Consider the following 12575-nt stretch of genomic DNA (forward strand, 5'->3'; position numbering starts at 1 on the left):
ACATGATATTCCTGTTGGATGGTCTTGCTATACAACAAGGGTTCCAAAAGGGGTGAATAAAGGATCAATGAAGGGTAGAGGGCCTTTGATTAAAGGCAAGGGCTCCTGTCGATGTGGGCAGCAGGGTTCTGTTTGGGGTGCTATGGTCAGTAGCTGCAGGGCTGACCTGGGGCTGTCAACTTTCTGACACACAGCATACAGTGAGAAGACTGAAATTCGAGGTGACAGAACTGAACATGGCAGTACCTGGGACCTGGGCTTACAGCTGGAGACATGGACAGGGAGAGTAGCAATGGCCACAAATGGCCAGAGTGCAGGCCAACGGTTCCAAGTTCCAAGGATGGCGTGGCATGGGTGGGAGGCGATGAAGCTGTGCTCTCAGAAGAGAATGTCTGTGCTCTGTGTTCCAAATGCCAGCTTTGCAGATTTGAATTTTGATGGGAATGATGGGAATTTCTTGACAAGCTTTACAGTAGCTGCTATAGTTTTAATATGGCTTGTTCGCCCCTGAAATTCACTTTAGAATGGAATCCCTGTTGTGAAGTTTAAGAAGGTGAAAAACTTAATCCAACTAAGGGATTTAGAAGTGGAGGCATAGAGAAGGGATTAGGACTAAATTAACTAAGTCCTCGGAGGGGAGCCTGTATGTCTGTGCGTGACTGAGCACTGCTGGCTTTCTGAGATGGGAGAGACCAGGACACACATGCATCAGTATGCTTCCTGTCTCTCGTCACCTGACGCCCTGTAGCACCTCAGGACTCTGCCAGTAAGAAGGCCATTGCTAGGTCAGGAGCTTGATCAACTGTGGACCTGCCCAATTGTATGCCCACACAAGCTTGTCTTTACAAGTTACCAAGACAATGCTACTGCGTCATGAACAACAAAGTGGAATGCGCCACAGTGGGTCCATGCCCACAGTGGGTCCACATTAGTCAGCCCTTGATTAAAGTTTCCCTAGTAACCCTACAACTGCAGTGCCTTGGGGACAGCAAAGTGGAGATAGTTTCCCTCTTTTGATATTCTCATGCAGAAAGTTGATGGGAAAGTTAAACAGTGGCGCCCACATTCACTGAGCATGCTCACAAAGACAGGTACATGGCTGCGTCACTTTGACAATTCTAACAGTTAAGGCTACTTTGCTGAAAACCAGGAGGCAACACACCTGATTTGAAAGGATGCCTCAGTGGGTTCTATTGTCAGTTTGATGAAGGGCTAGGCTTGGTGATCACATTTTTTTTATTAGATATTTTCTTCATTTACATTTCAAATATTATCCCTTTTCCCTGGTTTCCCCTCAAAAAACAAAAACAAAAACCCTATTCCTTACCCCCTCCCCCTGCTCACCAACACACCCTCTCCCACTTCCTGGCTCTGGCATTCCCCTACACTGGGGCATAGAGCCTTCACAGGACCAAGGGCCTCTCTTCCCATTGATGACTGACTAGGCCATCCTCTGCTACATATGCAGCTGGAGCCATGAGTCCCACCATGTGTACTTTTTGGTTGGTGGTTTAGTCCCTGGAAGCTTTGAGGGTACTGGTTAGATCATATTGTTGTTCCTCCTATGGGGCTACAAACCCCTTCAGCTCCTTGGGTCCTTTCTCTAGCTCCTTCATTGGGGACCCTGTGCTCAGTCCAATGGATGGCTGTGAGCCTCTACTTCTGTATTAGTCGGGCACTGTCAGAGCCTCTCAGGAGACAGTTATATCAGGCTCCTGTCAGCCAGCACTTGCTGGCATCCACAATGGTGTCTGGGTTTGGTGATTGTACATGGGAAGGATACCCAGGTGGGGTAGTCTCTGGATTGTCCTTCCTTCAGTCTCTGCCCCATAGTTTGTGATCGAATCGTATACCTCACAAAACAGGTACGAGTGCACAGCTGCCGAGGACTAAGAACCAATGCTGTCAAAAAAGAAATAAAAGATCTGAAGAATCTTAGTATCAAACGTCAAACCAGTGTGCCAATATCTTCCAGAATCTCATGAAAACCAAACCAAGCCAAACCAAACCAAACCAAACCAAACCAAACCAAGCCAGACCAAACCAAACCAAGCCAGAAGACAATGAGAGTAGTGTTCCATGTTTAGAATTATGGGAAATTAAACTCTATGTCAATTTTCTTGAGAGGAAACCCTTTACTGTGATCTAAATACTTTCAATTTGGAAATCTTTTAGATGCATACAGTATGACCCCAAAAGTGGCTGTGGTATTTGAAAATTTATTAAAAATGGATAAGCAATGAAGACAGTAGTGCAACTATCCATATTTTATTTATAAAGCAGAATGTGGCATAAGTAAATATAAAATGGCAATAAATAAAACAATTGCCTGCACCATCGATCCATTTTCCTTTCTCTTTTTCTGTAGCCAAGGATGACCTCGAACTCACTATGTAGGCAAGGCTGGTCTTGGATACCCGATCCTTCCACCTCTGCCTCCCAAGGTATACACTATCATGCCCAGCTACCACCCTAGTCCATAAAAGATCATAGGTGCCATCGAATCACAAGCTACTTTATATAAGGCCACATAGGAAGATGTTAAAATAAATTGTTGTAGAAATATCAGTATTCCAAACAGAGAATCACTAACAAATAATCTGGTATTGATGGTTACCAACTACCTTGTGAGAACTGACAGAACACTGCACAAGACCAGGGTCTCTCCAGCCAGTGTCCAAAGAAATGATGGGACAGCCAGTTTCTGACTGATGTTCACGGGGCCAACAGTATATTACTGAGTGCTGGGACAAAGACACTAAAGTAACTTCCCCCCCCAACTCCCCATTGCACATTAAGCAGGAAAATCACAATAGAAGCGTGGCTGAGCACTTAACACTCAAACTCAGACCTTCAAAGTCTCTTAGTGGAATAAACAGTGAATTTCACTTACTAAGACAGCGTCTCCCACACAGTGGGACCTCAACGCATTGGTCCGGGAGCCCCTAGCCCAGCTGGGAAGCAACTGGTAGAACTCCTAGTGTCTTTTTCTTCATACCACCTAAACACAGCCAAGCTAGCTGTCAAGAAAAAACACTATTTCTAGATGTTTCAGTAACCCGTGGATGATTTGAAGGGGAACTCAGCATTTCCTACACACAGGAAAAGGGCTCAGCATTTAATCCGCTCTAGATGAGCTTTGGAGGAATAACGGAAAATCAAGGATTTCATTGTCAAAGCCCCAGCCAAGAGCAATGTCTGGTCCCTTTCTTCCGCCCGCGGACGAAGACGTGTATAGTATGATTCCTGCTTGCTGCTTCTTGGCTTGCATGGAAGGCAAATACTGGATGCTTAGGCCAGCCTTACCAGTTCCCTGAGCCAGAAGTGACACTGAGTCTCATCTTCAAGCTGGAATCAGCACCTTTCCTGTTCTCTGCTTCCCAGGAGGGTCTCCATAAAGGGGCCTGGCCAGAAAGTGAAGCCCCACAGGATGTACACATTGAAACAAGTCAGCCAGCTTTACTTCCTTCAATATCTTAAGCTAAGTCAAGGCCTGACTGGCAAGAGTCTCCCCACAAACTGTGGTGCAGGAGGCAAAGGGTGTGTGAAGGGGAGCACTGAGGCCAGAGTGGTAGGAAGATGCTCCGAGACACAGTATTGAGCGTCTTCAAACTTTTTGACTAGATCAAAATGTAAAACCTTGTTCATCTGGTATTTTGCTCATCAACCATAATTAGCCGCAAGATCTTAAGTCTGTTCCACACTGCCTTAAAGTTCATTGTGGCTGTGGAATTGAAAAACACCGTGGAGGCAAGACATGTTTCTGCTCTGATTTTTAAAGTATATATTTGATTTATTTGGACCAAAAGTGCAACAGCAAAACTATTCCTTGAACTAAAAATAAAAAACATAAAGAGGAATTATTTCTCATCACATTCAGTCCCATTTGTTAGATTACTATGCTTGCAAATGTGGTCATATTTTGCCGCTCTCCTTCAAGAATCCATTCACCAAACTACAGAGTTGTAATCCTTGAATCTGGTGATAGCTAGCACTTGATTGTTTTTAGCTGTTACCTAGTCAGATAATATCTTTATTTATTTTGTTTATTTTGAGATAATGTTATTTTTTTGGTTGGTCTAGAATTCATTCTGGAACCTCAGTACCCTCAAAGTCATGGAACTTCTCCTGCTTCAGTTCTCAGTGCTAGGAATCTAGGGGTGAGCCACCATGTTGGACCCAGAATACAGGTTTTAGAGAACTATTAATATCAAGTTTTCAGCCTTGATTTGTGAGTTTAATTATAAGGAAGCCATGTTTTCTCAAATGGCTGCTGTAGTTTCAAAGGTGCTTGAAGAGAAGTGGTCTGAAAGCCCTGGTGGGTGGGAAAGGCATGCATTCTGGAGACTGAGTGGGGGGTGGGGTGGGGGTTGTGGTGTGTGTGTGTGTGTGTGTGTGTGATAGATAGATAGATCGAGAGAGAGAGAGAGAGAGAGAGAGAGAGAGAAAGAGAGGAGAGAGAGAAGGAGGAAGGGGGATTCTCTTTCTCAGGGGGACAATATCCTGGAAACCATACACTCAAGGTCTTAGTTTTTTTTTTTTCCTTGTTAGGTTCTGTGGATTTTAAAACTTAATGATATTATAAACTAATTTAAAATATTACTCCACATTTGTGTTCCAAAGAAAGACCTTCTAAAAATAAAGAAAGAAGGCCAGCTAGCTTTACTCTCAACCTCTATTATGTACACCCCTCACGCCTCAGGCATAGAACAAGGCTGCCATTTTTAATGGAGTAAGTAATAATTCATGAAAATCTGAGAAATAGAACAGACATGAAGACATAGATATAGATCAGCATTTTTGTCAAACAATCTTATCCATTTAAAATGCTTATTTTTAAAATGGATATTGTAAAAAGTTCATCTATGAAGCTTAAATTGAAACACAATTTAAAAGATTCTACCTTATCAATATTTATCATAGTATTATTCATAATTTTAGGAATAGTTCACGCTATAAAGAGACATATCTGAAGTCCATAACTCTTTCAGCCCCATGTCAGTTTCTTATGTCACATCATTTTAAATTGTTTTTGAGCTGGGCGTGGTGGCACACACCTTCGATCCCAGCACTCAGGAAGATGGTCGATCTACCTGAGTTGGAGGCCATCTTGGTCTGAAAAGCAAGTTCCAGAATAGCCAGGGCTACACAGAGAAACTCTGTCTCAAAAAAAAAAATTCTTTTTGAGACTTCCATACTTCATTTTATAATAATCCTTTCTTCTCCCTGCACGTCTAGCCTTTAGCTTCATTTTTATGATGCACATACCTCCAAGTATTTTCAGAGGCAGATAGATAGATATCTTAGACAATACACAGCACGTATGCACACTGATTAGCTCTGGGTGGTAGAAATTGGGGTGATTTGTGGCTTTTATTGAAGTCTTTTTGGCAAAAATAAAAAAAATGCATAATGTATATGCATCTCTGTCAGAGAAGTAATAAAAAAGCATTTCCATGTCAAACTCTCTGTCCTTACACAGTTCCTCTTGACAATGGTGGAGATGCTGTAAAAAAAAAAGAGAACGCACTGTTTTCAGTGGATCCCACTGCCTGGACAATACACACTAGAAATAAAATCTGTGTACCTAGAGTTTTCCTTCACTAGGAAAAGTCCCAGTGGCAGGACGGAGCAGGTTCTCATGGGATCTCATTAGAATCTGCACCAGGGAGGAGTTTGCTGTATAATGCTATGCTGTAATATTTGGCATATTCTAATAATGAATCTAAATAAACACCTGTCTTTAGTGAAAAGTAAGACTGGTCTGCCTCTATATGTAAATGTGAAACTGTCTCCTATTTATACGTGTGCACAGGTGAGCGTGCATACATGGCCTGGTATGGATGCTGGAGAGCAGTCTCTGGTCTCGTAACTTTAGGAGTCACCCATCCCATTTTTTTGGGACAAGGTCTTTCACTGGGAACTGAGGTTCACAGAGTAGGTTAGTCTTGCTTGGCAGTAATCTCTGGGGATCTGCTTGTCTTTACTTCTCCAACACTAAGGGTTACAAGCTGACACGGAGCTTTTGAACATAAATCCTGGAGATCTTTCTTGCTAATCTCATGCTTATGCAGCAAGTACCTTATCAACTGAGTTATTTCCTCCAGCCTTCAAATGCTGAAACTGACTACTTCTTTCGCTTTCTATGTATGGCAAAAATGTGTGTGTTTTACCAGTATTATGAGATGCTTGGGTCTTTAATAAATGTTTCGGCTAGTAACATTTAGATTAGACAATCCTAAAGCATTTCCATAGAGCACTGTAGGTCACCACAGAGTATTCAGAAATACTTCATTTTGAAAGATAACTAAAAATGTCATTAAAAGGTTGCATGCTGGTGGAGTCTTCATGCAACAAAGGAGTTGAGCCTTAATACCAAAGCACATAACAGATTGCCAAAACGCCATACTACTAGAAATGCTGCCCATTACATCTGTTGGACACAGTGGAATCTAGAACGGGGAGATGGGCAGGGGTCTTTAGAGTACAGATAGATTCCTGTGGGTGGGTGTTGCTCATTATTCTGTGTCTCCATGGCATGGGATCATTTGGATTTAAGTTGCGTGGTTAAATACCAACATAAGGCAAATTACTGGTCCTTTCAGTCTTAAGCCCGGAATTCCCTGCCCAATATAGTGAGAGGAACACCACGGAGGCTTAGGACCAAGTAGCACAACCACTGACAAGTTGCTAATATTGATGAGAACTTAGAATGGCCAGTCTGTGGTGGTGGGGATGGGGACAATGATACAAGTGGGGCATGGGGCCAGCATGATGGCTGGATGTAGCTCTGTCTGTGAAGAAGGGCCTATGTGAACATATCTCAGAAAGGTAGGCATGAGATCACCTTCTGTCACTCAGCCTTCTTGAGTGTTGGGAGGGGAAGGGCCCGGATGCCAGACTGCGAGAGCCCCTTTTACTATTAAATTTACCGCTTTCCACAGATCCTGGGCCAATCTTATTTAACTTCTTAGAGTCTCCCACCATCCAGGAGTCGAACGAATATTTGAAAGAGGATACTTGGCAAAATGGAAACGTATGAATATGAGGGCTATTCACCATTATATAGACAACTTGTCCTTAGATAAAACATGGAGGAAAGCCCGGCCTACCTCAGAGGCAGATGGCTGAACAGTGGGAAGCAGAGCTCCGGCTGTCACCAGCTGTGCACCTGACAGAAGCCTCATCTATCACCCCAGAGATGGAAATATGAAAACAAGCCCTCACACCCAGGGTTTGAGATGATCGGACCAAATCAGTAAAATGGCCTCATAAATAATTAAGATTGTTGTAAATGATAAGATTAGCTCTCTTAGCAATGTGAACCTAAATCCTGTATATTTTAGAGCATTTTATTTGCTTGTTTGTCTTTTATTTATTTTTGTTTTGTGGTTTGAGACAGGGTCTCATGGGCTAAGCCTGGTCCTCTCTGTGTGAGCATGGCTTCCTCGAACCCCTGTTCTATATTCTAATGCTGGGATTACAGGTGTGTATGGCAATGTCTGGCTCAGCCTCTTTCTGTAACCACTGTTGGTTTTGTTTTCGTCATTGTTTGCTTGTTGCTCTACAGCCCAGGATGAGCTTTACACTGTCTTCAGGCTTCTGTCTCTTCACTTCTGGTATTATAGGCATGAGCTACCATCCATTGCTGTCTTTCACTGCAATCATATATGTCATCCACACACAGACACAGACACAGACACACACACACACACACACACAAGCCCATGCACTCTAGTTTCATAATACATTTCAGTGAAGTAATTCAGTGACGTAATTTGTAGATGACAACTGTAATGATAGGGAGGAAGCTGAAGTTCATGTGTTTCCTATCTAGGCAGAGCTTATGTACATTTCCAGAGGGCGTTTTCAGCAGAGTCTACTGCCTTCTAACCGCACAGGCAGTGGCTCCTAGGTCACACCCATGGCATTTGTATACTGAGTTCTGTTGGCCACTAAGAACTAGTGTACACTAGTGGCTTCAACCCCAGATATGTATTAAACTCATCCACACAATGCTCAGCTCTAGGGGTGGGGCCCAGCATCCTTTGTGTTTCTTAAAGCATTCTAAGTGATTCTCAGGTACAGCTGGGGATTAGAACAATTTGCTTTAAACAGAGGGAACAGACATGGAGATGTGTTTAGAATCTCCTGTAGGTTTAGTCTATGATGAGAGTTTCCCACAGGGGGGAGGACAACAAAGGAGCAATTCATTCTCGCCACCACAGCTATTTGGTGTCACTGAACTCTCTATCTAGCTAGTAGTCAATTTTCAAGTTAATGGCTTTGTTCTATTTGAGGAAAGGAAATCAATGAATCTAATGACAATCAAAGGTCACTGGGAATAAGACTGTTCAGTAATTCTGAATTAATCTCCACAGGTAGCTGCATGGTTGGAAAGAGCCATAATTGCCTTCAGAGGGCAAGTGATTGCATTTTATGCTAATTCCTGATTATTAAAAAAAATTCAAAATTTAAAGTAAGCCAATGCCGAACCCTTAGCACTGTGATGCTACAACATCTCTACAAATAAAACACACACAGCTTGCATCTTTCCATGTCTACGTCTGTTAAAGATTGAAGACGCTCAGAATCAAACCCTAGTCACCAGCCCCCACATCCGTCTACACTTGGCATTCTTATGAAGGCACAGCTGTAGAGTGTGTGCACCCAACTGATGGGCCTAAGCACATGCACCCAGAAGGAAGAGATACAAAGCATTTCATAGCCACCTGCTTCTGTTCAACGAGGGCTAGTCCCTGTAGCTGTCATGTTTCCTGAAATTACACCCCTTGACTGCATATTTCTTATTTACTGGCGTTTAAATTGATAGCCCACTTATTTACTTTTGACAGTCTTATTTCTAATAGGCCCACATGATTTAAAATAGAGTACTCTATTTTATGCCATTGGCATCCCAGTTCAGCAAACCAGAGCCAAAGCAAGCGTGCTTTTAATTCTGAGATTTGGAGGGTTTTTATCTTTTCTTAAGAAAAAAAAAATAAAAGAAAAAAATCCTTCACAATCATTAAAGATGAAAGGAACATTTTCTTCTGACTAGAAGAAGAAGATGAGGAGAGAAATTAAGAAAAAAAAAGATAAAGAGACACCAGTTATTGCTCTTGATCCCCAAGGATGCTGCAGGTTCCATCAAAGTACCTTCTTCAGAATCATATTTGTTAACTACCAAGACATTGGATCTACCCAACCCCCGACTTTACTTCATACAATTCATTCTTGCAAATCGTCCCTTCCTCCTCCTCATGCAAGGTGAGCAAGGTGAGGGAGAAAACCTTAATGTAACAAAGGAGAGACGGATGTGTGAGATGTGAGGCTGAATAAAAATGGCTGAAAAGCTAGTGAGTCTGGAGGGCGGCCACACCCAGTGCTAATATGGACCGTTTCTAAACAGATCTGTTAGACCCGAGGGCAGCCGCCACAGCTTTGTAACTTCCCTCCATTGATTTCACTGAAAGCCATTGTTAATAAATAAATGGTATAGGTTATTCCAGTGACAGTCACAAACACAAGAATATTTCAAAGCGAACCACCCTAATAAGTGGCTACGCCATCATAGCCTCAGGATTTAGAGAGCTGGTCTGCATTTCCAGTTTCCTTTGTGTGATCACAAATAACAAGCCTGAAATGGGTGTGTCCCTCTTTCCTAAGGATGCCCTCTCAGTTAATAGCTCTGATCTCAACCTTTGGGCAGAAATAAATGCACTGGGGTGAAGAAAAATTAAGGAAGCACTTTAGCTCCGCGGCTGAGAGATTAAACAAGTCCTGAATGATCAGGCCAAAAAAGCTCCCGGAGGAGGCAAATGATGCATTATTTACAATACCACAATACACAAGAAAACAAAGGGGTGAACTGGGAGGGGATTAAAGGCAGGGCGGCGGGGGGTGGAGGGGGATGGGGCAAATATCATCCATGTCGATTTTGCAAGAACAGGTTTACTCGCCCCCAACCCCCGGCAGAAAGCTCCTGGGTGTAAAGCATGCATAGTCCCACAGGTGAAATGATGCACAATGGCCGTGTCCAGATCGCGGTTCCGCGTGCGCCGCAGGCATGCACTACCGAAATAAAGAGAATACCCTGACTTTTCCAGTTGCTCCACACACAGTCCATCTTGGTGGAATCGGCAGTGGCCTGCATGGTGCGGGCTTGGCGGGCTCGCCGTGGCTTTCCTCCAGGCGCTGAGCTTGCACTCCGCGTCGCTGCCCGGCTGCGGCGGCGGTGGGCTCTGGTGGCCGCACGGCTGCAGACTGAAGCGGCCCCGGGCGCGCGCGCAAGGGGCGGGCGGGCACGAGCGCCGCAGAGCGCGACAGCGAATCAGCGCGGTCTCGGAGCCGCCGGCGCGCGCGCGCGCGTTCGGATGCTGCTGCGGCTGCTCAACGCGACCGTGGCGCGGGTTGGGCAGCCTTCGGAGAGCTGCCCCCGGGATGGTAGAGGAGGTGACAGGCGCGCGCACAGGCTAGGTATGGGGGGAAAGAAGGGGAGAAGTGGAAGGAAAGGAATGCCCGCATGGTGATGGCAGCTAAGGAGCCCAGGGCTATTCCTAACCAGCGTGGTGCATATTCTAGAAATTTCTTAGAAACATGAAACCTGTTGTCCAAGACGTGTGGCAGTACAGATGCCAAGCTTACTGCATAATGCCCACTAGTCCTCACTGTTAGCTCGCCTCTGCTGTCCCCAATTCTAAAAATGTTGGCAGCAGATTGCTGCCCGAATCTTCCAAAGGAGTGGCAAATTCTTGTTCTTGTTTGGAATATTCCACAGTTATCTAAAACCTTGTGAATAAGATTGTGGCTACCATCCTGCCATTGTCCAAGCAACAATCACTGGGTAGAATCTTATTGTCGTCCCAAAGGACTGAAATTCTCCACTGTTTGTAAAATGAATGAATATTAGAATGTGGGACTTGGAAGCTCCAGGTTGAAGCCTGTAGGTATTGCCACATCACATAGATGGGGTCACTGGTAATTGGCAGGGGTGATCAGTGTGCGGGGCATTCAAATAGTACTCATAGAAGCAAAGGGCTTTCTGTCAACAAGGTTACCCTTTGGTCACAGTAGAGGAGGGGTCTGGAGGTGTGTATAATTTACAGATAAGGTTGATTTCCAAGAATAGCTAGCCAGAGATTTCAGTAGTCCCAGTCTGAATGTATCTGTAGAAGAAGAGAACACGGGGCGGTGGCTAACTGTGTCTGTGCCATGGGATGCTTCCACAGCAAATTCTTTATCAGGATATACACAAAGATCTTGGGAGACTGGATAGGACAGAGCTATGTTTTGATGAGGAAAGGGTGAGACAGCACTGGATAGGAATGGAATGTGGGCTCTCTTTGGAATGGGGGTCCATTGCAGAGACAAGAAGACAAGCATGGAGGTAGGAGATGCTCTCTACCTTGTGGGCCTCAGAACAATAGCAAAGGAAGAGTTCTTAGACACCAATGCTACATGTCCTGCTCTGTCTTCCTGTGACACGGTCTTTACTGTCACTGAGGACTTTTCTCCCCCTCCTGAAGGAGTGGAGCCTTCTAGATGCTTCTCCAGTTCTCCAAGGAAGTCTAGTCAGACTCAAATTTACATTCGCATATCCTGTATTGGCAAAGGCCTAAGCTGGTTGTGCTTGTAGACACAATTTCTTCTTCATTTTTAGGAGAATACAGTCTTTACAATGTGATCTTTGGAATCATGCATATTCTTCTCAGAATATGAGGTTCTGAATCGACCAGCAATCGTAGCTGGTCTACAATCTACAATTGTAGCATCTGAAGTTATGCCTGAGGAAGCTTAGTCATTTTGGGTGCAAGGGATGATTTGACATTCCTGGGCATCTAACCTCTCCTACCAGGGATGAGTATGGGTCTTCTACAGAGCTGATAGGGAGCACATCATGACAAAGCACTTTTCAAATTCTTCTCTAGAGGTGGAGTGGCCTCGTTCTGCATCTCCATCTTCATCCCACTTCTTTCTTCATTCTACAGCCAGTCATTGTTGGGAATTCCATCAGTGGGTTACTGAAAAATCTGGTAAATGCCCATGAGCTCATCAGTATCAAAGTCTCCTTGTCTGATGTAGAGTCAGAGTGGAGAGGGCTGAACAGGCATTGCCAGGAGTCAGTTGCTGCCTCAGCCATCCCTCAGTCTTTGGAGCCCGGGCCACTAGGAGGCACTGCCAGTTCAACAATAGCCTCAGGATTCTAGGTGAAGGTGCCAGCAGGCACCTTCCCTTCAATACAGTGACAATAGAGGAATAGCCAAGTTCTCGGTGTTCTCTCACATTCCCAGCAAGTCTGTATATTGCTAATCAGACCGAATAGTGGACACTGCTAATCTCGGCAGGAGAGATGAGTTCAGTACATTCCCAGCAGAGTACAGAAGTCAGAGGTAAGCTCTTTCTCAACCAGAGGATATGCCATGTCAGAATCCTTGGGCCGCACTTTTTTATTGGCCACAAACCTGACTTAGAAACGTTGGTTTAGCTGAATGACCACATTTTTTTTTCTGAATCATGCTAAGTCTGAAGACTGCAGTTTGATGGAACGTGAAAAGTAAGGTTGTCTGGTTATT

At 44.3% G+C, this 12575-nt stretch overlaps 1 protein-coding gene across 2 annotated transcripts in view; it reads right to left on the reverse strand.

Annotated features, from left to right (window-relative positions):
• Nucleotides 1-12575, reverse strand: part of Rtn1 (reticulon 1) — a 209333-nt gene that overhangs the window by 17250 nt on the left and 179508 nt on the right. The window contains exon 1 of one of the 2 annotated variants that reach the window (XM_031357773.1): nucleotides 10096-10294. The exons of the other annotated variant lie outside the window; for it this stretch is intronic. Coding sequence (XP_031213633.1) covers nucleotides 10096-10156 — 61 coding nt within the window. The 5' untranslated portion in view covers nucleotides 10157-10294. Of the gene's footprint in view, nucleotides 1-10095; nucleotides 10295-12575 lie in introns of those variants that run through there. 2 annotated transcript variants of the gene reach the window in all.

Source organism: Mastomys coucha, unplaced genomic scaffold (genome assembly GCF_008632895.1).
Source record: "Mastomys coucha isolate ucsf_1 unplaced genomic scaffold, UCSF_Mcou_1 pScaffold6, whole genome shotgun sequence".
NCBI classification, from domain to species: domain Eukaryota; kingdom Metazoa; phylum Chordata; class Mammalia; order Rodentia; family Muridae; genus Mastomys; species Mastomys coucha.